The 25,591-nt window shown below is 49.1% G+C and overlaps 1 protein-coding gene across 1 annotated transcript in view; it reads right to left on the reverse strand.

Moving 5' to 3' along the window:
* Nucleotides 1-738: 738 nt before the first annotated feature.
* NCAM1 (neural cell adhesion molecule 1) overlaps nt 739-25,591 on the reverse strand; it is a 140,255-nt gene continuing 115,402 nt past the window's right edge. The window contains exons 20-25 of the mRNA XM_015421985.1: nt 25,053-25,177; nt 23,656-23,836; nt 6,915-7,122; nt 3,854-3,970; nt 2,552-3,319; nt 739-941 (exon numbers count right to left, since the gene is read on the reverse strand). Of these exons, the coding sequence (XP_015277471.1) occupies nt 821-941; nt 2,552-3,319; nt 3,854-3,970; nt 6,915-7,122; nt 23,656-23,836; nt 25,053-25,177 (1,520 nt within the window). The 3' untranslated portion in view covers nt 739-820. The remainder of the gene's footprint in view (nt 942-2,551; nt 3,320-3,853; nt 3,971-6,914; nt 7,123-23,655; nt 23,837-25,052; nt 25,178-25,591) is intronic.

Consider the following 25,591-nt stretch of genomic DNA (forward strand, 5'->3'; position numbering starts at 1 on the left):
ATGCATATATCCCCCAATGCTGCCCAACGGCATTCTTCCTAAAATGCAACAAATATATATATATATATTGGAATTAAAAGAAGCCATACCCAAAGGGGCAAAATCTACTAGGGGCGTATCCTGCACTGGCACTGCTCAAACGAACTTTGGGAAGAGCTCACTCAGCCTTCCCATTCGCTGCAAAAGGTGCTGGTGCGAAAGACACTCAAGGAGATCTCTGCTGCCCTGGGACTTCAGAACACAAGACAGAATTCCATTCGGAAAGGCAAAGACAACTTCCCATATAGAACAAACCCAGAGCAAACGGGCGGGTGGAAAAACGGGGGAGGGAGTGAAAAAAGATAACTTTGTTTACAGATTTTTCTCAACTCAACTGAAAAGTATAAAAATAAAGGATTTGCGGCTGGCCGCAACTGGCGGCGCCGTCAGCTCACCCCGGCAGCGCCACGGCTTCCTAATTCTCCTCTGCGTCTCCTACGCAAGCTGCAGTTCGCTTTTGTTTAGAACTCATCAGGGATATTTTGCAAGGGCTGTGGTGTCCCAATTTTTTTTGGGGGGGTTGGTTTCATGGGCTTATCCTTCAAAAAAAAAAAGTATTATATATTTTTTAAAAGCAAGTGCACAAGAAATAAAAAAATCTTTCCTACAAACCTACAAAAGAAAACATTTCCCCCTATGTATGCATTTTTGTCTGTTCTCTTTTTTTTTAAAAAAAGGCAAAGACACTAGAGGGGTGAGATGCGTGTCGTGTTGTAAATGCTCAGGTGAAGTCGTTCTTTCAATTTTGTTTTATTGTGTTTTGTTTTGGCTGGCTTGCCCATCATGCTCTGCTTTCGTTCTCATTTGTTTGCGTGGCTTCGTTGGGCACCGTCTTCACTTCTGCAGGGGCTGTCTTGGCTTCTGTGGCTTGAACTGCGGGCTTTTCTTCTACGGGGGTTTTCCTGTCGGAAGAGTCACCAAAACATTGCCAGTTAAAGAAAGGTCAACAGCTCTGCCTTGAACAGAATGCGGCGGGAGAAAGAAGGAGAAAGGCCCTCCAGTGTGGGAGAACACAGACCCTTCTTCCGGAAGCCCCTCAGTTCTGAAACACGGCTCCCCTGGCTCTGCTTTCTCCAGGTTCTTATTTAGCCGGTCACTGACAGAAACAGTCTCCTGTTTCTTGTTGTCATGGCTCCTAAGCAAAAAGGAACACACGTCGAGAGGGTATTGCCTGCTAAAGACCGGGGGCACCCAAAGGGCTACTTCTATTCCCTTATTACATCTTTTTATTTTTAAATTTTTTTTCAAAACCTTTATTTAGATAACAGGGAAATTACAGGGAGAAGGCAGGGAAACCATCCGACGTCCAGAGTTCGGAAGGTTTAAACTCTTTCTACCTGAGGGCCGGAACACTAAGCAATCGGAATCTCTTTATAAAGCCGTGCTCTGCACAGATGCTGAATAACACGATCACAAGGTAGGGCGGGGTAGAAATTGCAAAAATAAATAAATAAATAAACAAACCACAACCATCAGGCCCAGTTAAAAGATTCCAGGCTTGAGCATCCATCGCAGGACTGCATCTTTTGTGCTATGCGACGAGAGAGGGAAGCTCTCTTGGGAACCTGCATTATCAAGGCCCCACTTTCCTCTTGATTCAAACGTAAGAACCGGGTGGACTAGAAAGAGTCACGGTCTGGCCCCTCTCCATTGCTACTCTGAACTCTCCATGCCCACACGTGGTCTCCTGTCCCTCCACCACCAAGCATCTTCTCTGCAGCAGCCAACGGTCAGTCCTATCTGACCATTTCGCTCCACGGAAGGGGTGGAGGGAAGGAGGCACTTGGCTCTTGCTGGTCACCGTCAGGAACCACTTCTCACTCGGAAGAGTCACCCACGGTCCTGCATCTAACAATGAGGTCTGCCCTGACGGCAGAATTTACAAAGAAAGATGGGGGCACAACCCTGTCTCTTACAAATACTAACCAGGGCCAACCCTAAGATCTGACAAGGTCTGGCTAGCCTGGGCCGCCCTGGTCAGGGCTTTCTACCTGGACGTAGGGACATCAAGTCCCAACCAACGTATGGAGACCCCACCCAAGGGGCTGTCGAGGCAAGGGAGAAGCAGAGGTGGTTTGCCAGTGCCTTCCTCTGCAAAGCCTCCCCTGGTTGGCCCTGCCTCCAAGTACTGATCCAGCTTAGCTTCCCCAGATCTGACGAGATTGGGTAATCTTTCAAGCCACATGATTTACTAGAAGATCAGGTTGCCAGTACCAAGTCGTCTTAGAAGCTAAGATGGTGTTGCCTGGACCCCTGTCGCAGAATTGGGTAGACCTCACTGGGAAAGATTGGGGGGGGGGTGCCTATCAAGACCAGTTGCGGCCCCCTCTCATCCATGGGCGCCTCAGTTCCTTCCATTAGGGTTATGCGGTTAAAGAGCTGGGTTAGCTTGCTTAGAAAAACAGCCAGGTTAAAAACTCAACACACACACGCACATGGAACGCAGAGCCAAACACAGCACAGACCGGAGACACGGCACACAGACAGAGGAGATTAAAGGGGGAAGGCGTACTCTGTCTTTGCAGGTGCTGGTGACGCAGAACTTTCCGGTGCGGGGGACGCCCCCTGGCCTCCAGCCCCAGGGGAGGAAGCCGCCGTGCCCAGAGCAGCAAAAACATCCTTGGCCAGATCAATGTCTGGGGTCTTGAAGGTGCCCTCGTCCATTTTAAAGTCCTCGTTCTGCGTGGGATTCGTGGCACCCCCCGTGGCCGGCTCGTTCTTCTGGTGGGCCGCGCCCTTGGCAGCCTCTGTAGGACTCTTCACCGCATTGGGAGGGGCGGCCTCCTTTCCCGGGCTTTTGATGCTGGAGGCCTCCTTCTTTGGCTCTGACGGGGCCGGAAGGCTCGCAGGGTTGGGGGGCGGAGGGGCGGGGGACTTGCTAGCCGCTGGGGGAGCCTTGGACGCCTCCGGGGCTGGAGCCGTGGTGCTGGGGCTCAGCACCGTCCCTTGGCTGGTCAGGACGCTTGATGACAAGTTGCCAGTGGCTGGAGCGGAAGCCGGGGTGTCGCTGAGGTCAACGAGGGGAGCGACTTTGGGAGTGGAGGTGGGCGGCGGCGAAGAGGCTGCCGTGGCTTTAGGTGTGCCCTGATTGGGTGCCACAGAATTGGAATCGGGCATGGGCGTGGCTGGCAGGGTGATGCTCGAGGTGAGGGTGGTGGTCTCGCTGGTGGGGCTGTTCTGAGCCGTGGCGAAAGTTTCAGTGATCGTGTCAGAGTTAGTGGTGACGGTGGTGACCGACGGCAACATATCCTCGGCGGTGGCCGCAGTGTCGGTGGGGTGCCTGTGAGGGGAACAATAAAAAGGGGGGAGGGGAGAGAGAGAGAGAGAGACAGAGAGAGAGAGACAGAGAGAGAAACCAACAATGAAGCCCATGAAAGCGGCAGGCAGTTGTGTGAGTTGATGCGACTGCAGAAACAACGTGTGGTTATTCCATGCACAGATAAGAGGGAGGCAGACGGACACGGAAGCAAGAGAGCGCCAACCTTTCGGAGGCGAGGCTGACTTGGCTGAGCCACCTTAGAGCACAGAGGAGGGGACCCAGAGAGCACGGACAGTTGGAAGAGCATGCCCTGATTCGAAGCACCCCCTTCATGAAGAGAACCCCCTCAGCCCAAACCCTTTCGGATTCCTCTTTGGGAGCACGTTTCAGCGACCCGGCTTGGAGATGCCAGATTTCCTCCCTGGCACCTCCCCTCCCCAGGGATGGATCTCACACAAAGGACTAGCGTGGCTTGCGGAGGGACTTGTCTTCTAGGTCCTGGAACAGGGACCGAGGCAGACGCTGGGAGGAGACCCTACACGGTTCTCAACGTACTCGGGCTCTGTTAGTGGTGTGGTTTCGTTGGGCTCTGTGTGTTTCCCTCCGTCGTGGTTCGGGGTCCGTTCCTCCTCCGTCCGCACCTCCACAATGGGCTCTTTGGATTCATCCTTCCTGTAGAAGAGAAAGGGTTACGTTTGTTAGGATCGCTGCCCCGTTTTCAGACATCTGCCTTCCCTTGCCTTGAGCCCGACTCGTTCATAAGAGACGGAAGGAGGGGAAGGAACCTTGAAGGAGCGAGGACTGTAACGAAAGATAAAACAAAGATCAGCGAGGGAAGAGGCCTGGATGAGGAGGAGATGGTAGTGCCACAGACATGCGGAAGATTCTAGAGCTGATAAAGAAAGGGGGGGGCTCGACAGTAGAGCCTCTGCTTGGCATGAGGAAGGTCCAAGGTCCGATCCCCGGCACCACTTATACGCCCAGGTAGGAGAGGATGCAAAAGTCTTCCATCGGAGACCCTGCTGCCAGTCTGAGTAGACAATACTGACTGTGACAGATCCACGCTCTGATTCAGTGCAAGGGAGCTCCACGTGTCCGTGTGTGTTCGAGAGCTGCTCCCCCCGCAGGGCCCCCTCCCATCCCACCTCTAATAACCATCTGCTAATAAGTTCTGTTGCCTCTGGAAACGCTCCCTCCACAGCTCCTTTGCTTCTAGGCTGTTATTTCTCAGGAGGCCGGATTCAGCCCAGACGCTGCCGGTTGCCGACCCTTCGTCGACACAAACAGAGCAATCAGAAGTAAGCTCCGTTTTATTCAGTGGGGCTTACTCCCAACAAAGTGTTCGTAGGATTGTATCCTAACAAAAATAAAACAGCTGGCCAGTGTTCCCTCTAAGCTGAGTTAGTGTGAGCCAGCTCACAGTTTTTTAGCCTCCGGCTCACACATTTTTGTCTCAGCTCAGGAAGGATGGCTCCAGAACACACTAATTTATGCAGCAGCCAAACCACCTGCTCACAACTTTAATGCCGGTAGCTCACAAAGTAGAATTTTTGCTCACAGGACTCTACAGCTTAGAGGGAACATTGCAGCTGGCCCCTGGGCGGATGAGGAAAACCGCCGCCCAGGGGTTGCTGTGAAACCAGGGATTTCCAAACAGCTGAGCAGTAGGGGCCGCCACACAACTGTTTGGTTTAAATGGCTCCAAGGCATTTGAACCCTGCTTTCAGCTCCTTGCAGCTTTTCAAGGGGAGCAGAAAGCAGGGGTTTCCAAACAGCTGAGAGGCTCTAAGAAGCTCCCCACCGCCCAGCTGTTTTTTTGTGTGAAGAGCAGAAAACAGGGATAAATCCCTGGTTTCTGCTCTTCACAAACCACCACAAACCACACCAAAATTCGTGGTGGTTCTTCGGTTTGCGAACATTGCTTTGCAAACCACAAACTCCCCAAAATTCATGACGAACTTTAGTTCCTCAGCTGGTTTATGCCCGGTCCTACCCAGCTCTTCGGAGGACCTTTCCCTGCACCTGCCTAGTGGGCTGTTTCTGCCAAGCTGTGATGGAATTAGATAGGCATATGGAGCAGAGGTCCATCAGTCGCTATTAGCCACAAGGTATAGATAGGGGCTCTGGGGCAAGTGATGCTCTGTCTTCTTGGTGCCTGGGGGGGGGGGGTTCACCAGTGGGGGGGCTCCTACTGTCCCGGCCCCCCGGACCTCCTGAGGGCACCTGGTATTTCTGGCCACTGTGTGACAGAGTGTTGGACTGGATTGGCCTTTGGCCTGATCCAACATTGGCGTCTCTTATGTTCTTATGTTCTTATACTGCTTTTGTTTGGAGGACTCTTTTCTGTGGAATTTAAAAGACTTGTTACTGTTGGTAACTTTGATTACATATTAATGTATTTCAAATGTTTTTGAGGTTGTAAATCGCGCCGTCCCTGCTTGCAAGGGCGGGCAATTCATAAGTCATATAAATAAATAAATAAATAAGTACTGCGATTGCACAGAAAAGGGTTAGATTACAAACACTACAACTGCCAACGTGTTGAATGGGCTCAAAGATAAATGCTGGCCACCTTGGAGGTCCCTCAGGACCTGGGCTGCTAGTAGGGCTGCCGGCCTTCAGGTGGGCGGAAAAGAGTCAGTGGCAACCATGATATAGAGTGCTGCCTCCGAACAACAGAGATCAGTTCCCCTGGAGAAGACGGCTGCTTTGAAAGGCTTGTTCTAAGGCATTATAATCCCTCTAAGGCCCCTCCCCAAACCCAGTCCTTCCCAGGCTCCACCCCCCCCCAATCTCCAGGAATTTCCCAACCTGGAGCTGGCAACCCTAGACACTAGGCACCCTGTAGCCACAGAAAGCATCTGTTGTGGATTCACTGCGATGATCACAAGGCAATGGGGGGGGGAGGGGAGGGAAGGGGCTGCCCTTGTCTCAAATCCAGAAGCCGCAGCTGTGCTAAAGACATTGCGCTGGCTGCCTATAGCATATCGGATTTGGCTCAAGGTGCTGGCTCTTACCTTTAAAGCCCTTTGTGGCCAGGGACTTGCATATCTGAGGGACCGCCTTTCCCCATATGTACCCCCCCCCAGAGAGCGCTGCGATCGGGGACCCAGAATTGGCTAGTCCTCCCGAATATTAAGGAGGCCAAGCTAGTGACAACTAGGGCCAGGGCTTTCTCGGTGGCGGCTCCAGCCTGGTGGAATGAGCTCCCGGAGGAGATCGGGTCCCTGCGGGACCTGTTGCAGTTCCACAGGGCCTGTAAGACAGAGCTCTTCCGCCAGGCTTTTGGAGCCGCTGCCACTATTGACACCTGATGAGAGAGCCCTGATCCCCTGGATCCTCCAATTACTGCCTGAATTGACTGCCCAGGATAGCCGAAGATGATCAAGGAACTGACCGTATGATGAGGAAACTAAGCACGAGCACTTTATTGTACTATTATGTCTACGGTTTTAAGAATTCTTGTTGTTTTAAATTATACTGTTTTTATATAAGCCGCTCTGAACTGGGAGGGCGGGTTAAAAATCTAACTAACTAATAAATAAATAAATAAAACTAGTCGAGGGGATACTAGATGGCCACAGGGAGGGTAAGCTCTGAGCTTCTGTTTACTCACGAGAAAGCTGCCTTGCCCTCTTCCATGTCCTTGCCCTTGGCTCCGGGTCCAGACTTGCCGCACAGGTTGACGGCGATGCACATCAAAAGGCCGCATTTGTTTAGGAAGTAGCAAGTGATGTCCACAGCCACCAACAAGACGACGAAGATAACAATGAGGATGCCCACGATGGCCGCAGTGCCCAGTCCTGACGTGGGGCTTGTGCTGGCTTTAGGGACCAAACAGAGGGGAGAAGGAAGCACAGCGGTTAGGCAAACAGGGAATGGCCTGGTCCTGTCTGTATGCATCCCTGCCTCTTTCCTGGAAGGCGGGAGTACGGGCCGCTCGTACAAGAGCTGAACACGTCCTTGCTCCTGGTGAAGTTTACCAGAGTAGAGCCTACTTTACCTCTTCCCACAAAGCCGCGGACCAATAGCAAGAGTGCTACTTCCTCTCCAGGGTGTTGGGCAGAAGGAGACTCAGAGATCTTCTGCAACTTCTTTTCTGCGGGGGGGGGGGAGGGTGAGAGGCAGACCCCTCCTAAATAGAACTATCATCAGGAACACCTCGGCTTTCAGTGGTGCTTTGGCTCAGCTGTTGTTATGGGCTTCTGCACAATCCCTTCTGACATTATAACCCAAATTCACAAAGGAATGGCCCTCCCAGTGGCCAAGGGCAGCCTCCACTCTCACGGGCAGTGTTCTGCTGATGCCCAAATGTAAGAATTAGGTATCCTACCCTGAGTATTATCACCCTGAGCATGCTCTAGGACACTGAACAGACTGCTACTGCAGCAGTCTTCTACAAAACTACCCTCTCGCTGTGAGTTGCAACTGTTTCTTGCCTCTTTTAAAATAACTAATGACTATTTATTTGAATGGAAACTTGAATTCACATACATAATGTAAGACCAGCATTCAGTCTGAACCAGGATAACTCTAGTTTGGAGAAGTGACGGAGTGGTAAAAGTCATTATTAGGGGAGAAAGAATCCTGCTACACATAGCAGACATGCTTCAGATGATTAAGGGAAATAAATACTCAGTTCATCCTTTGTGTATGTACATGTCGTGGAGTCACAGCCCACTTACAGCGACCCCAGCAAGGGGCTTTCGAGGCAACTGAGAAGCAGAGGGGGTTCGCCACGGCCTTCCTCTGCAGAGTCTTCTATGCTGATCACCCGTCCAAATACAAACCCTCCTTAGCTTCTGAGATCGGATGAGATCAACCATTCCGCATCCCCATCATTCATCCTATAGAACTTTACTATGCGAATAAAGGTTTTCTTCTTCTTCTTCTTCTCTCTATAGAACTTTACTACATGGGGAGTGAAAGCTGCCGGGGGGGGGGGGCAGCAACAGGGAATTTGTTTCGGGGGAGGACTCACCACCCCTGGGAGTTATCCGTGAGTTTTGTCTCCTGTCATCCCTGTGAACACGGACTTCATTCCTCTCCTTGTCCTCTTTGACTTACAAGTACCGCACGTCCAAACAACACAAAGAGTGCCTTCAGTTCTAACCCACCTATTGTACTCCTATGTGCTTGGCCAACTGCCTGTGTGTGACGGGGCACGGGGCCAACCAGAACAACCATTCTTTGAACCTGAGCCTGGAGTCAAGACTTAGGTGAAATGAAACACAGCAAACCATTGCCCATGTTGAGGGTTTCCAGACCCCGCCATGGCCAGGGCCCCCCATCCCTTCAAGAGAGCCCCTTTCATCAGCCACAGACCCGTCATCAAAGCCTTCTTCGTGGCCGTGGCCGGTGCTTCAACTCTTGCCACCAGCTACTTGACAGCTCCATTAACATATCATTTAATGATCTGCATGTTTTACAGAGGAGCTCTCCAAGGTCTACACAGCCAGATCCCTCCCTGCTCCCTGAATCTGGCTTCCCGCGACATTATCTGTTCTTGACAACCTGCTGTTGGACAAGCCGAGCTCCAGCCGAGCCTCATTCATTCCGGCTCTGCTTGGTAGTCCTTGGCTCTCAGCCCAGATAGCCCAAAGCTTCCCTAGTAGCCCACGTGACCCCAAAAAACTTTGGTCTCCTCTGCTCAGCACTGTCAGGAGAGGTAGAATCAAGGCAAAGAAAGCCCTTTGCTTTGGCTGGTGAAGTGCGCCTCTTCCGTCAGAAGTCCATTAAGTGCTCCACAGAATGTCTCCCCCAGTCAGGTCAGCTCTCTGCCAAGATGCATAATTAAATGAATTTGTCACCCTTGCTTCTTGTGTGGGAAGGAAGGGGAGGAAGATGCACCCCCCCCTCTTCTAATGCACTGCAAATTCACGCATGGATTACCCAGCTGTTTTAACCACCTTCTTGCTCTTGCCCACTCCTGGAGGAGAAAGTTCAGCAGAAATTAAAATTCCTCTTTTTCCCCGGTGGGGGGGGGGGGGGAGGGAAACAACGTGAGCAATTCTGCAGGCCTACACCGGATTGGAAGCACAGCCCTTGAATGCATGCAGGGTAACTCAATCAATGGCTATTAGCCATGAATCTCTGTGTTTGGAGGCAGTATATCTCTGAGCACCAGATGCTGGAGGGTAGCTATCACTTTCACGCCTTGCTTGCAAAGGAAGTGCTGTAGACCAAGTTTCCACAGAAAGTCCCAGGCTCAGTACCTGGCATCTCCAGTTAACAGGATTTCAGGTGTTCTCTGCTTGGGACCTTGGAGAGCTGCTGCCAGTAGGCAATACTGAGCTAAATCAGCCCCCCCCCCCCCCAACCATTTTGAGCCTGTGGGCCCCTTTGGAATTCTGACACAGCGGGGGTGGGTGCAACCACAAAATGGCTGCTGCAGGAGGCGGGGCCAAACATATACTCAGAGGAAGTGCAAATGCAGGGGAGAAGAGGAGCAATTTTAAAAAACAAAGTGCGAAAGAGATGTGAGAGAATAAAGCCAGTACTGGTGTCAACTGCCGCCCAATCAACATCGCTTTAATCTGCAGAGCCCGTGGGCCTCTCCAGGGGCCAATCAGAAGTCGTGTGAGGCAAGAGTCCACCCGGCCCAACGCGCTTTCTGAAAACACTTGGTGGGCACTGGGTAAGATGTCGGTGGGCACTATGGCACCCACAGGGCTCCAAGGCGAGGACCCCTGAGCGACATGGGCCATCAAACATGGTCCATCAAACATGTAATGACCAGGGCCAGGGCCCTTTCGGTGGCGGCTCCTATCTGGTGGAATGAGCTCCCAGAGGAGATCAGGGCTCTGCGGGACCTAGTATAGTTCCGCAGGGCCTGTAAGACGGAGCTGTTCCGCCAGGCTTTTGAAAAGGAGCCGCCACCACCACTGTACCACCAACGCCCTATGATTTCCGTATATGGCCATCATGATGCGGGCATCATGGGTGGGAACAGGACGTTTTTAGGGGACGGCAAGGCAGTGGGGACACGCACTGCTGTAGCTGCCTAGCCAGGACATTGAGGACATCATCTTGCTTTTAAAAATCTTAACGTCGGAACCGGAATAGAGGAGCACCAAAAATGTTTTATGATGTTATTAACTGTTTATTAATTGTTATGTAATTTAACATTTTGTATTGTTTTATCGTTTTATTTGGCACTTTGCCCTGTTAGCCGCCCTGAGCCTTCGGGGAGGGCGGGATAGAAATCTAAATAATAAATAAATAAATAAAAAACCAACTCAGACAAGGCCCTCTCCCTCTGCTCCCAGAGGCATCTGCCAGTTCCGAGTCGAAAAAGAGAAATGGGCCTTGGTGGGGACTGGCAAGCGGAAGCTCCTGTGCTATGGCTGAGGGGGACGTGGATTTACAGTGACGCCGTTCGGCCATCACAATCACCTTTGGCTCTTGGCCATTCTCTTACCGCCACCACCCCAGCCCATGCCTCAGTTTCCCTTCCGGTTCTCCACTGCTCTTTTGAATACCGTGAACTTGTATGCAAGATGGGCAATTGGAAGGCTGAGAACCAGTTCAAGTCTGGGGAATCCCAGAAGGAACGGGGAAACCTGACGCACGCTTCGTCCCGTCTCCAGCTCTCTTGACTGGCGGAGGTTTTTGCCTCCAGGTATAAACCTGGATCCTGCTCCGACCCGTCCCTGATAGAGAGGCTGCTATACAAGCGGAGGGCAAATTATGGATCCCATCTGGACCCTTCAGCCCCCAAAGGCCCACACAGAGATGCCATCCGCTGCACAAGGTGACACAGATACCAAATCTCAATGTTATTCCTGCCCTGGGATGAAATTGGCCTTTTATTCATGTAGTTTCGCAAACTTGTCGTCACCCAATAAGGAAGTAAGAAACTGACAATGAAATTCCTGCCAGGGGCTGCCAGGCGACCCTCCCTACCAAGAATTCCGGACTGAATGGCCCAGAAGGGGTCTCCTACACCACCTAGGAGCAAGGACTTGTCCCAAGTGACAAAGTGCTCTGTCTGTATACCCCTTCCAGCAAATGCTCCTTTTCTTCCATAGCATCAGCAAGTCACCCTGAGTGCTGAAAGAAAATGGCGCCTAGCTTCCATAATCCAGCAAATCAAAAAACGAACAGCTGGAATTTGAGGCTTGAGTCTGAATATTAAATCCGAGAACGCCCCCCCCCCCCCCCATCTCTCCACCGATCAGCTGACTCTGGCTGCAGGCAGACATTCATAATTCAAGCCCTGAACCTGCACGGAAGCTCAATTGCTGTGCTTTGTTTAGACACGTAGCCGTCTCTTCAGGATAGTTTCTTCAAGGTTTGACACCAGCGGCACCCATCAATCGCTGGCTATTATACGGAAGAATGAAGTTCAGTTGACACAACACTCGTACTGTGCTTTAAAATAAAGAAAGTTGGAAAGGTCTCCCTGGCACCTGGAAGGAATGCTTCCAGACCTGTCGATCCTCTTTTGCAGGAATCTGGACCTTTACACCAATTAACAGAGTTGGCACATTGTTAGTTACTGATGGAGTCGAATCAGAACAACAAGTTTTACAGTTTATGCATATTTTTGGCAGGCATAATCAGAAAGATTAATATAAAGTTTAGTGGTCGCAGGGCTCTTTTTGTAGCAGGAACTCCTTTGCATATTAGGCGACATACCCCTAATGTAGCCAGTCCTCCAAGAGCTTACAGTAGGCCCTGTAAGAAGCGCTCCGTAAGCTCTTGGAGGATTGGCTACATTAGGTGTGTGTCACCTAATATGCAAAGGAGTTCCTGCTACAAAAAGAGCCCTTGTGGTCTAGCCATACATGGTCAGGAAATTTCAGATACACTCTGGATTAAAGCCGATAAATTAATTATGTTGTGTGCCTCTTTGAGAGTAGTACAACTGCACTTCTAAGCAGAGTTAGGTCCTTCTCAGTCCACTGAAGTCAAGGGGCTTAGAAAGGTGTAACCCTGCTTAGAAGTACACTGTAAAATACTCTGTAGGTGTACTCCACACAGGTCACATGAGACAACAAATAATTTCAAAGTCTGAAATGTCAAAACATTCATGCAGACTTCAGGAATGTATCATGGTGATATTCACATGTAGGGGTGTGCACACAAAAAAATATTGGTATTTTTTGGGTTCGGGTAAACGAAGTCCGAAAAATATCAGCATATTCTGATATTCCTGAATCCCACTATCGGTATTGGTGTTTGGGAAAAATCACTGTTGCTGAATATATTCGGCACCCTTATAGCCTACAGGGAAAGTCCCCATAGAGTATGATTGAACTGGAGTCTTTCCTTCCCCAGCCGCCCTATCTCTGCTCAGTTTCACTCCTGCCAAAAAGCTAGGGAGTGAACTGACCAGTGGAAGCAGCTGGGTAGCTGAGGAAGGGAAGACTTGGGGGGGGGGAGGCCTGTTTAAATGCCCCCCTACCCCAGCCTGCCTGCCTCCTGAGATCAGCTTCCCCAGGTGTCCCACAGCTGCGGGGAACCCAAGGGAAGGCAGTTTAAACTGCCTTCCCACCCAGGCTTGGCTTCTCCAGGTGCCCCGCGGCCACGGGGCACCTGGGGAAGCCAGACAGACTGGGTAGGCATTTAAAGATGCCTCCCTGATCTGTCTCCCCTTCCCCAACCACCCGCTGTGGAGAGCCAGCTGGGGAAAGGAAGGGAAGGGAGAGCTGGTCAGTTTCAGTCCACTGAAACTTACCATTACCTTCCCTCCCTGATTCCGGGCTGGGTACCTGAATAAAAGCCGAATAAGACCAGCTTTTATTTGGGAGCACCTTATCGGCAGCCGAATCAGATTAGAGAATCTGATTCGACTGAACAAATGCCCCCCCAAATACCGATAAGGTATTTTCCAGGTATTTTTTCCATTTGGCAAAGCCGAATGCACACCCCTATTCAAGTTTATTAGTCTCAAATTACAGGAGTCATCAGACAGGAAAGGAACACAACGGAACTGTGATATATCTGTATTCATCCTTAACTGCTTTATGTAGAACATGGTATCGAAATTAAATTGTTGCAGAAATTGTTGATGGCTAGCAAAATTGTCTGGGTGCATTACTAGAAGTGGATCACACCTCTCCCAAGATCAGAAGGATTAATAAAGGCACTGGATTGATTGGAAATGGACATTTTAAATGGAGAAACCAACAGAAGAAAGTATAAGCACTATATTCATAGGAATTCTGTGATTAAATGAAATTGCTTTATAAACTTTTGGAAATTTAGAAAAGATAATTTTAAAACAGAATAAAAATACTAAAAATGTGGAGGGCACAAGATAAGAGATATTTGGCTTTTCAAAGTGCTGAAATGCGCCTCCGGACTCCTGTTCTATTTTATACCTGTCATTAGTATTTAAAGGACTGCAGGGAAAAACTACCATGTTCCCTCTTTAAAGGAACATTTCTTCACATCCTTTCAATAGCTGATTGGGTAGCTCTGTGCAGGTGTCCCATCTTGTGGTCCAACCCACCTGCAATCTCTTCTGCAAAAAAAATCCAGCTGACCTTCACAGTCTAGTTGAGCCTCTACAGTGGAAGCTCTAATCATTTAAGATAGCATTGCTACGGTCACGTAATCATAATTCGTATCAATTTTCTGAAGATCTCTGCCTACAAAACAGAGGCAGCCCCCCCAAAAAAGGGGGGGCAGTGTACAATGCAAGAAGCAAAAAAGAAAACACCACTGGCAAAAAATGAACACACAAGCAAATAAGCAAGTATATAATAAGTATATGCCAGCTTTTGAGACTGGGGTGAGTTTTCCTTGCAGCTCCAAATTTTTCAAACAATTATATCCTGTATGCATTCTCACTTGTGTATATATTTTTCAAATATTTACATTCTGTATGCATCCTCATTTGTATATGCTTTGAATTTGCTTTCAGTCCCATTACAGCCATGCTTGAATAAGAAGTATTCGAAACGCGGCATCAGACATCCGGATTATGCGTCGGCTTTTTATGGCTCAGAAAATTTGATGACTTGCACTCCAATTTGGACTTTGATATTGCTTCTATGCTGGAGTAGATACATGGAAAGATTGTAGACTCTGTTTCTATTATGCTTTATTATTGCACTTTGGCCAATTGATTTATATTATAATTGCTGTTATGCTTATTTGATTTATATTATACTTGCTGTTATGCTTAATTGATTATTATATACTTGCTTATTTGCTTGTTTGTTCATTTTTTGACAGTGGCGTTTTCTTTTTTGCTTCTTAAAAAACAGAGGCAGGCAGGCATGGTAGCAACTTTTAACTTTTAACAGTCACCTCCTAAAACACAAACCGGGAATTCCAGAGGCCATGTCCACATCCAGGTACACAGGGGAGCTCCTGCACATGCAACTTTTTTTTTTTTGGCTCACCCGCCATGATGATCCGGTTCCATCAAACAAACTTGCAGTGTGGCTGAAGGTGGTGCTGTGTGCGGCAAAACCGAACACTGAAAAACCCACCATGTGCTCGATTCTCCATGCCTCCAAGTGTTATGTTTTAAAAGAGTGACTGCAACAATTGATTCCTTTGTAACACAGCATGATGGTGAAGGGGGAAATGCTGCCACGAACGCACCATGTCTGCAGTGTTGGAGATACGACATACTATATCGCCATGTCCATCTGTGATTGCAGAGCATTTGTAAGGCACACCGAGCCGACAGCAATCCACATCAGACCCACAAACGTGTACGTGTAGGAAGTGAACTACCAAAAAGGAACCCTTCCAGTTAAGTTATGGGAACCTCCCGACTCGAGGCCATGGAAAGGGCCAGAAAATCCTGTAGACAGTCAGTGAAGACGACAACAAAATGGTTTATTTGGCACCGGAGGTGGAGAGAGAGAAGCATCAAGACACGTGCATTGGTTCTCGATATCACTGTGAGAACCCCTGCCCACTGGACACCCGGCTGAGTCACTGCACGGAAAAGCCTAACAGAAACAGCCCCACAATTAAAAACAACAACAAAAAAAACTAGACATCTCAAATGGTTCGGTCTTTCTCTCGCTGTCTCTGCTTGTTTTTTTTTAATAATGCAAATGTGTGAACATAATAAGACAATTAAGCATCATTGTTGTGGCAATAGCAGATGTGCCAGGACAGAGTAGGAGAAAAGCCAGCCGCTCTGAGTACGTGGACCGGAGTGAGACATGGGCCTGCTTGTTCACACGCAGCATAACCTTCATCGAGAAACGCAAGACAGAGTGAAGTAGTGTCATGCAAACTCACGAGCTCGGCAGCCTTCCAGTAATGCCCTAGTACACGTGGGAGGGAATCATAGGGGAGGGATTGCACAGAACAGTGTGGACTGAAATAAGTTTGGACAGTATCCCATGGGGCTGGCCTCTAGAAGGTCCCCCCTCCCCTTTGATAAACAAAGCTGGAACCATCACGGCATTGGCTGAATGTGAATCTCCCCTGACAGGAGCCGGAACATCTTTATTTTTTTTACTGTAAGAGATTGCAGAGCATACTTCCAATGCAAGACTCCAGCTGTGGACTCCACCTGGACTGACAGGCCATGGATTCTGCACTTCTGACTTCTGCATCCCCAAATGTTGTAACCACTCAAAATATTCGTGCTGTTTCTAGGATGCAGACCTTGCACTATTGACTATCTACCTCTTAGTGGAACACGGGACATTGATCATTCGTCTTTTCGGTTGATTTTTACTACTTGAGGAAAGAGCTCAGGAGTGGTATGTGTGCCTGACTCTCCAGGGAAAAGAAGCAGAAATGCTAAGTTTCAAGGTGCTTCAGACAGATGCCAAGAAAATGGGGTGTTTCCTGCAGAGCTTTGCAGAGTCAGAGGGGCCACAGCTACTGTGTGCGTCTGATTTAATCCCTTGCCTTCAAGCAGGATGTCCTATGAAAAAAGCACCTCTGACCAGAGATACTGGTCGACACCATTGCAGTGGAATTGAGAGCAGATTCTTGGATTCCCACTGGGGGGGGCCAATTTCCAAATCAAATCTAGAACCCCATGATTTCTGGTGGGTTCCAGGCCAGGTCTGGGAATAGCATGTGAGGCAGGGACTGTCTCTAGGCGCCGCCAGTGCTTCTTGTGCTTGTCTTTAAATACCTGTGCTATGAGACGGGAATTCTTGCCGCTGCAACCTGGGTGGTTCAGGAAACCAGAATCGTAGAATATTAGAGTTGGAAGGGACCTTGCAGGCCATCTAGTCCAACCCCCTGCACTCTGCAGGAGCACAGCCAAAAGAGAGCCCTACAACATACCCGAAAGATGGTAGTCAAGCCTCCGCCCGAAAACGTCCAGAGAAGGAGCATCCACCACCTCCTGAGGCAGACTGTTCCACTGCTCAACCATTCTGACAGTTAGGAAGTTTCTCCTGATATTTAGCCAGTAACGACTCCCTTGTAATTTCCACCCATTAGATCTAGTCTTGCAATCCGGAGCGAGAGAGAATAGATCCGCTCCATCGTCTACATGACAGCCCTTCAGATACCTGAAGACTGCAATCATGTCCCCTCTAAGCATTCTCTTTCCCAGGCAAAACAGACCCAACTCTTTCCTCGTAAGATTTGGATTCCAAGTTTGCTTTATAGTCCATGAAAACGAAACTGCAGAATGACTGGAGGTTGCATTTCCCTGTCTTTGGAAGTTAGGCATCCTCAACCTTACGTTCAATTTCCTTTAGTCCCACTGACAAAGGATGACAACGTTTCACAGCCCTGCTCTCCTGACAAGTTCTGGTATGTCTGTCTGCTTTGAGTTTGTTTTTAATACTTATCAGGGCGCTGCGTCCTCAGTGGCTCTCCATCCGCAGGCGTTTTCTAAAAGTTGCATGAAAGGAAAGGCAGCGGCCTCCCAGGCTCTATGCGGACGACGCATTTCCCAGCGGCTGCTTACCTCGCTCTAGCCCTTGTTTGCTGGAGAGTGATGTGCCCAGTCAGCTATGGAATGAGTCTATCGATCTGGCTGGTCACAGAGCTCCCAGCTACCCATTTAACTTGGAAAGAGGGGACTGTGGCATCTTTATGGACTTCACAACACAACAGTGGACAGTCGAAGCATTAGACAAGCACACGCTGTACACATCAGCACTGGTAGGCTGTTCCTGGTGTGCTTGTGAGCTCGGGTTCCCAGCTCACTGAGAACACACTGGCAAATGCCGAGACGGGAAACATGCACTTCAGGGTTTTTTTAAATTGCCACCACACCCAAGCAACGCTTCCTCTAAGCTGTGGAGTCTTGTGAGCAAAAATTCTACTTGGTGAGCTGCTGGCAGTAAAGTTGTGAGCAAGCGATTTGGATACTGCATAAAATGGTCTGCTCTGGAGCCCCATCCTTCCTGAGCCAAGATGAAAATGTGCAAGCCGGAGGCTAAAAAACTGTGAGCTAGCTCACACTCACGCAGCTTAGAGGGAACACTGCACCCAGGTTTAGGTGACAAGACCATCATCTGTTGATGCTGGGATTCCAGGTGCAAAATTATAACACAAGCAACATCAAAATATATATCCAGGTGTTTACACCAGTCCCAAGAGGTTCATCCAGAGAGCAAGGGGGAGGCCCCCTCCGCCCTAGTCACTCACCACAGTGACCGCTCCTCCGGGCAAATTAACAGGAGTTTGTGGCCAGGCACACTCTTCGGTTACATACTGGAGAATATATTGCAAGCACACTGAATATGCCAACAAGTTACCCAAACTGCTTGCCCAAGGCTGCCGTAAATTTCCCAGCTGTGAGCGAGTGAACTTTTCCCTTGCTCTTGTGCCTAGTGGCCTGGATACTTGCTACTGAGGATGCAGTCCTTAGCCCTAACTCTTTCAGTGAATGGAGACCAAGGGAAGACTGCTTTGCAGCCACCAAGGGAAGACTGTGCTACAGCCACACTCATGGTTTGGCACGGCCAGGGTGCGAGCCGGCCAAAAGACAGAGAAGAAAACATGGGCCACCAGCATGCTTTGGGGGCCCCAGGGAGCCAGGAAGTGGGTGGATACGGAAGGGATCAGCCGCCTTCATTTCAGCAGCAGCAACTGATACGAGTGCCCTTCCGTCTCCTCTTTCGTGCTGATAGCAGAGGATGGGTTTGGCACTCTTTTCTGTAGCCCCAATGAAACAGACCCCGTGCGAAGGGGTCCGAGAGAAACACTTGCTCTCCCTACAGTGGAGATGATCTGTGCTTCACTAAGGCGGCTCATTCTGCGTGCCAAGAATCATCAGGTGCCCCACCAAAGGGATGTGTTGCTGATCCCAAATTTAGAGCTCCGTGAAGATTTCGTTGAGCAGAAATTCCCCCCTGTGCTCGGTGACAGTTTTATTATCGAGACTGGAATGAAATTAGCTTGTCTGGTTTCACTGGAGGGGATCATACTAGGGCCCACAAATAGCGATCACTGGAAACCACTGAATTTCCACTGATTTTCTAGCAAATGTTGGCTGTGGAATCCATCCCATCATGGGCCCCAACCAGGCAAATTAATTCAAATGGATTTCCCAATTCAGGGAAATGCAAAAGTCCACAACCACCAGGGAGGAGAGATTCACTGGAATCCACCTCCAGTTTGGGCACTTCAGGACTGCAAGTATCAATTTAAGTCTGCGGACTCGTTAACTTGGTATTTTTTTGTGTTATTTTATTGTATTTTAATTAAAAAAAAAACCAAACAGATTTCTCTGCACTATTTTCAAGGATGAACAAACTGCTATGTGTGAGAATGCAATGGAAGACTGGTATTAGAAACATTGTTTTGCCCTACGATTTGAAAAGAATAGCCATTCCAATCACATCTAGCTTTTAAAAATGGTGTGTGTGTATGTGTGTGTGTGTGTGCACGCACAAGAAGGAAATCGTTGTATGGAACTGTTAAAAAGCCTGATTTTGAATCCCCCCCCCACTTTCTCATTACAAAACAGCAATGCCCTCCCCACAACAGAAGCAATCCCTGCAAATAAGGAATTCTATCTTGCTTTCGGGCCTCAGTGAAAACCAGGGTCTTCAAAAGCAAATTTCTCTTGTCGCTGGAGTTGTCTGTAAAAGTTTCTAACAGAGCAAAAGCAGAGCTGCTGCGGAGAGAAGCAACGGAACCAAGGGAGACGAGGTCGCCGGACTTCCCAAGATTGCTGCAAGCGCCCAAAAATTATTCCCAGGAGGGGCGGAATTTTTAATTGAAAACAACAACAACAACAACAATGTTGGTGCATGTGGCAGAGTGGATGTTTCCAGGGGGATCCAAAGTGACATGTTTATGACAACAGACACAGGAAAGGAACAAAGGAAGAAGGGTTGGGGGAAAGAGAGAGAGAGAGAGAGAGAGAGAAAGAGAGAGAGAGAAATAGATAAAAGAAAAAAATAGGTCATAAATGTAGAAAAAACAATAAGAATTTTAAAAGGTTGCTTTAACTTAGTATAAATTAAAATATCCAAAAGGTTAGAGGAACAGAGCGGTGGCAGCGGCGGCGGCAGCAGCAGTAATGCAGAGGGTAGGCGTGGCAGCTGGCGGAGGCAGCAGCAAGAGGGAGACATCTGGGGAGGGCAGGATTAGCGAGCCAAGGACACCGGAATGAGCAACGCGAGGGTCGAGCACTCAGAATGGGGGGGTGGGGCAAGGCACATGGGAATGAACTGGTGGCGTTTGACAATGGCAGTTCTCGATAAAAGATGGGAATCTTCTGGCAAAGAAACAGGGAGGCCAGCCCCCACCCGGTCCCCAAACCTAGACAAATTCGCCTGGACTTGCGGATGGTCTTCCAACCCCGCCCTGTTATCAGCCTTTGGAGGCAACCCCCTGGGAACGTCTCCCACTGATCAACTCAAGACATCCAAAAAACCTGGAGGTGAAAGTCAAGAACCCCTTGGGAGGCCCCACCTCACAGTTTGCAGCCCCCAGTTAGACATTTCCAACAGTGTAGACTTTGCTATGTAAGCATACATCCTGCCGCTGACTGTATTTCATAAAGGCACGAGGGTAGCAGGGACCACCGGGCTGGAGATGGATGCCATTGAGCGAAACAAGTTCAGGAGACTGCAGCAAGACAAAAAGCTTCCCGCCTCCCACTTAGTTTGGGTGAAATTCCTTCCACTCCTGTCCTGAGACAGCTGTCCTTCAGCCTCCCTCGCTGACACCTCTCAATCTCAACTCCAATCAGTGTTTCTTCCTTCTCCCATTCCAGTTCCCACATTTCCCATCTTATGCCTGCAACAGCACTAACCCTCTATTCAGTTTCAGAGGGTAGCCATACTAGTTTGCAGTAGGATAACTGGATTCAAGCCCAGTAGCACCTTGGAAACCAACAAGATTTTTGGGGTTCGAGGTTTCGAGAATTAAAGCTCTGACAAAAATATCTGGTGAAGGAAACACTGATTCTCAAAAGCTTATACTCTGAAAACCTTGTTAGTCTCCGAAGGACTACTGGATTCAAATCCAGTTGTACCCCTTAATTCAGATTCTTCCCCTCTTCCTTCAGATCCCTAAATGACAGCCAACTCCCGTCCGGATAATCCAGTCTCCCTTCCTTTGTCTCTGCCCTGTAGGTACTGGATTCTCCCATTCCATCCTCCTCCTCAGTGTCAATCCCTCACATCCCAATCCTAGACAACTAGTTCTCTGGACAAGGACCAGTCCTTCTAAGCATACATATACATATAGGTAAAGGTAAAGGTTCCCTTGCTCGAAAGCCAGTCGAATCCGACTCTAGGGTTGCGGTGCTCATCTCCGTTTCAAAGCCAAAGAGCCAGCGCTGTCCGAAGACGTTTCCGTGGTCATGTGGCCGACATGACTAAACACCAAGGCGCATGGAATGCTGTTACCTTCCCACCGAAGTGGTACCTATTTATCTACTTGCAGCAATGTCTTGCTTTCGAACTGCTAGGTTGGCAGGAGCTGGAACTAGAGATGGGAGCTCACTCCATCATGCAGCACACTCGGGTCTCGAACTGCTGAACTACTGACCTTCCACAGCCTGCAGTTCAGCGTCTTAACTACTTGAGCCACCGCAGCTCCTATAGACCTTTATTGGCATAACAATTCTAAGCTCTTCAAAGCACCTTGCCCTCCACCTTGATCTAAATAAATTTGAAATGGCAGCAGCGGTTTCACCACTCCTTCGAAAAGCACCGTATCCACCCGCCCCTTCCACTGATGTGTATCTCCCCCTTGACGGCTTCTTATGCCATTCTTACGCTAACTTCCACAACTCTGACTTCCCTGTATCAAATTTCACTGTCAGAGCTTCCTTTCTAACCAAGTATGATACCCCGAGTCCTGCCTTTGTGTCCTACAAGTGAAATGAAAATTTCACACTTTTTCGTACATTTGCCGAAATTCTCAAGCACGAAATCCCTGTGAATTTCAGTCTACTTTTTCAAATTTCGCTTTTGAAATATAACTTTCAGGGTCGCTCCAGTTTAAATCCTGAAACTGAAAGGCATTTAGGGCAAGCCGAAGCCTGCCGAATTGTCAGAGATCTCTCAGTAACGTTTTCCCCTGGAACCATGAAATCTCACAATAATTGGAAGGTTGGAGCAAAGGGCAGAGTGGAAATGGTGGTCCAATTAGGGTGATTTACATTCAATTTTCTTGCAAATGATATATGTGTCCCCACCACCAATTCATTTACGCTCTAACTAGATCCCCCCCCCCAAATAGATGAGGGTGGGGAACATTAGAGCTTTGGGCACTGAATAATGGAACACCCTAAAGCAGCTTAGAAATGTTTAAAGCAAGTACCAAAGAAGCATCAGTTGTTTTAATGATATGTTACCGAACGTCCCTGCTTAGTTAGATGAATTTTTAGTTGGCAAACTGCATTGCAGCCCATCTGTGAGTAAGGGAGAAAGAACAGGGACGTAGGGACCACTGCTGAGCGTTACGCCCTGAGCACTCATAGCACCAGGCTATATCCATAATCCTTCAACCTACTTCTAAGTTTTTGTACTGGGCGGTCTCAATACCTCCTGGCTCCTTTTTCTGATAAAAACAAAAGAAAACACATTGGGCTCAATATGAATTTGTGCTTGATTTGTGCAGCATGTACGCACCATGAGATTCAGCCTTCCTTAGCACACTGTGTAAGCTAGCTTGAATTCCGAATGTTACTTCGCTTTTGTGCTGAGAACGGACACCTGTGGTTATTCGATTCATGGGGATAGCGTCAGAGGGTAGCCGTGTTAGTCTGCGGGAGAGCAGCTAGGTTTGACAAAGAGCTTTGACTCTGAAAGCTCACACCCCCGAAAATCTTGTTGGTCTTTAACCTAACCTGGACTTGAACTTAAAGTCATGAAGAGTCTGCGTCCTGTCGTCTGTGCTTGAACCTGCAGCTCACCACACCACCTTCCAAAAGCACAAAAGTATGACACACAAAAGTATGTCGGGCCATGGCTCGGAGGCTCTTGACGGCTGCTCTGCCATGGATTACATGCGCCACCTTTCCCCTGAAACAGGCCATGCTAAAATGGCTCCACTGAGACAATTATTCCGAAAATACCTAGAGTGCTAAACAGATGAACAATCAGCTTTTCTACACTAAAGTGTCATTTCTATTGCTTACTTAACAGGGTGTTCAGTGTGGGAACTGAAAAGGAACATTCGGCGGTTGCCAAGCTACTAACGTCTCCTACAGACATCTGGTGGATCATTAGTTAGATACCTCACGATAGAACGATAGATCTGAATACTGTCAACCATTCATGTTTACAGAGAGATGGCACCACAGCGCTGGAGCTCTTCTCCACTTACTCAGTCTGGTGTGGTGAAACCAAGATAACGCAGCCATACAAAATGCAGTCCTAGACTGTCCTGGTGAAATCGAGCCTACGAAATGCAGGCTCTGATGCTGTGTGTCCTAATGGCTATAGAAAAGGAATCATTTAACATTAAAGACCACCAGCAAAAGCCAGTGGGAGCCATGGAGGAATTCGCACTTCTGAAACATCTCCTCTATTTAAGTTCCACGCCACAGAGGTTCTCCCACGAAACACAAACGCCACAGAACCTTCCTAACCACAGCCAGTCATCTCTTTCTACTCCTTTACAGTACTGGCTGTCAACGGGTTGCGACGGATTTCTCCTTTGGCCACAACTGACCGGTTTGAACCATTTCACAAAGCGTCACAAAGATGAACTCTTTCCGGGATTCTGCAGGGGGGGGCGGGGCTGGAGCATCAGATGGACAATACATACCGCGAGTGTCGTCGACCAACCACATTCGGTATGTACAAGGCCAGGAAATTAGGCTCGGCATGGGTAACCGGTTATGAGGATGGCAGTAAGCAAGCAAGTCGCTGAGGGGTTTGGTGTGTGTGTGTGTGTGTGTGTGTTTTTAAACTCAAGCACATTAAGGGATGTGGTGCCATTGCATTAACTTTAAGCAGAAACTGATGGTAGGAAGCTGGACGCTGCCGTACCTGGCATGATGGTTGGCTGAGCGGAAGTCCTGAAGGCGTAATGGGCGGGCTTCGACTTCCCTTGCTGGTTCTCTGCAATCACAACGACCTCGTATTCCGAGTTCCAGTCGAGAGACTTCAGCATGACGTGGTCGCTGCGAGAGGGGAGTCTGATCTCAGGCTTCCAGTCCGAGGAGTGCTTCTGCAGGAAGAGGGAGGGGAGGAAGAAGAGAAGACAACGGAAGGCAGCTTAGTGGGGAACCATCGTGGCCAACCGGGCTATGTGTGCCCAAAGGGCAAGGGCAGAGAAGATGTGTCTTAGCACAGGAAGAGCCAACTAATTGATGCAGCGGCCAAATCGCTCACTCACAACTTTAATGCCAGCAGCTCACAAAATAGAACTTTTGCTCACAAGACTCCAGAGCTTAGAGGGAGCATCGGTCCCAAGTCACTCTCGTGACGGACAAGCTGAAATGTCTCATTCTCGATTCCCCATTAGAAGCCGTCGAGAGAAGTACCCTGTTTCCCACAAAATACGTCCAAAGGCCAGGGCCTGTTCAGAAGTGGCCACACCCCTATCCAAGCCCAACAAGGCACGCTCACAGAGCTACTGGGCTTCCCTAACCATTTCACATTCAGAGACAGCCATCAGTTACAGCTGAGTTACGCTTGGAAACCCTCTCCAGTTTCTCCCTAAAAAGGTAAAGGTTCCCTTGCTCGAAAGCCAGTCGAATCCGACTCTAGGGTTGCGGTGCTCATCTCCGTTTCCAAGCCGAAGAGCCAGCGCTGTCCGAAGACATTTCTGTGGTCATGTGGCCGGCATGACTAAACACCACGGCGCACGGAACGCTGTTCCCTTCCCACCGAAGTGGTACCTATTTATCTACTTGCAATTTCTTGCTTTCGAACTGCTAGGTTGGCAGGAGCTGGAACTAGAGACGGGAGCTCACTCCGTCATGCGGCACCCGGGTCTTGAACTGCTGAACTACCGACCTTTCACAGCCTGCAGTTCAGCGTCTTAACCACTTGAGCCACCACAGCTCCAGTTTCTCCCTGGAGGTGCTTAAAAAAGACAACCCCGCAGTCTTTGGAAGAGTTAATAGCGCCATCAGAACTGAACATAAATAGATACACGGAGAGCTTTGGAAGCCCAACAATCATGGTGAGTGATTATATTTCAGGGGAGGGGGAGCAGCAATCAAAGAAGTGCCTCCCGGTGACCTTTGAAATGCTGCCGAGAAAGACGGGGGGCCACGCGTGCGCTCTGACAGGCATGCCGAGGATGTCGGTGCAGACATTTCTTGGCACAGAGGCAAAGCAGAACGGCAGAACCTTGTCAGAGAGAAGCCGATCCCAACTGTTCCAAAGGTGCGAAAGGTCAGGACAGACAGACACCAGCCTGGTCGAGCTGAACTTACGACTCTGTATTTGATGAGATAATGCCGGATGGGGGATCCTCCGTCATCTTGCTTGATAAGGTTCACTTTGATGGAGTTCCCGTCTTCTCCCATCTGCCCTTCCAACTTGGGCGCACTGGGTTCCCCTGCAAGAACAATGCCGTTCACATTTAGGGTTTAGGCCATGTGCTCAGTGATAAATCATTAGCCAGCAGAATGGATGGATGAAACAATAAACGAGAACCCAGAATCATCATCAAACCTGAACAGCTCTAGAATGCTGGGGTACATGTCACATGTCCCTCTAGGCAAGATCTTCCGACCCACATGGTTAAGCAGAAAGCTTATGTGTTTTCAAGACCGCCCGCTAAGATGTTTTGGGAATACCTCAATGGGAACCAACAGATTCCAACTATGGGGTCGTATCCAGATCGAGTTTTCCGCTAAAGGAAAGCAGAACTTCCCTGAATCCCCCCTCCCAGAGCAGCCCACTAATCTCCGGGGGAACAGAGGACCCCCAACAATGGTTTGAGGGGCAAATTAGGGCTCTGCAGCAAAAA

The sequence above is a fragment of the Gekko japonicus genome, unplaced genomic scaffold (genome assembly GCF_001447785.1).
Source record: "Gekko japonicus isolate JY-2015 unplaced genomic scaffold, Gekko_japonicus_V1.1 scaffold114, whole genome shotgun sequence".
Lineage (NCBI taxonomy): Eukaryota > Metazoa > Chordata > Lepidosauria > Squamata > Gekkonidae > Gekko > Gekko japonicus.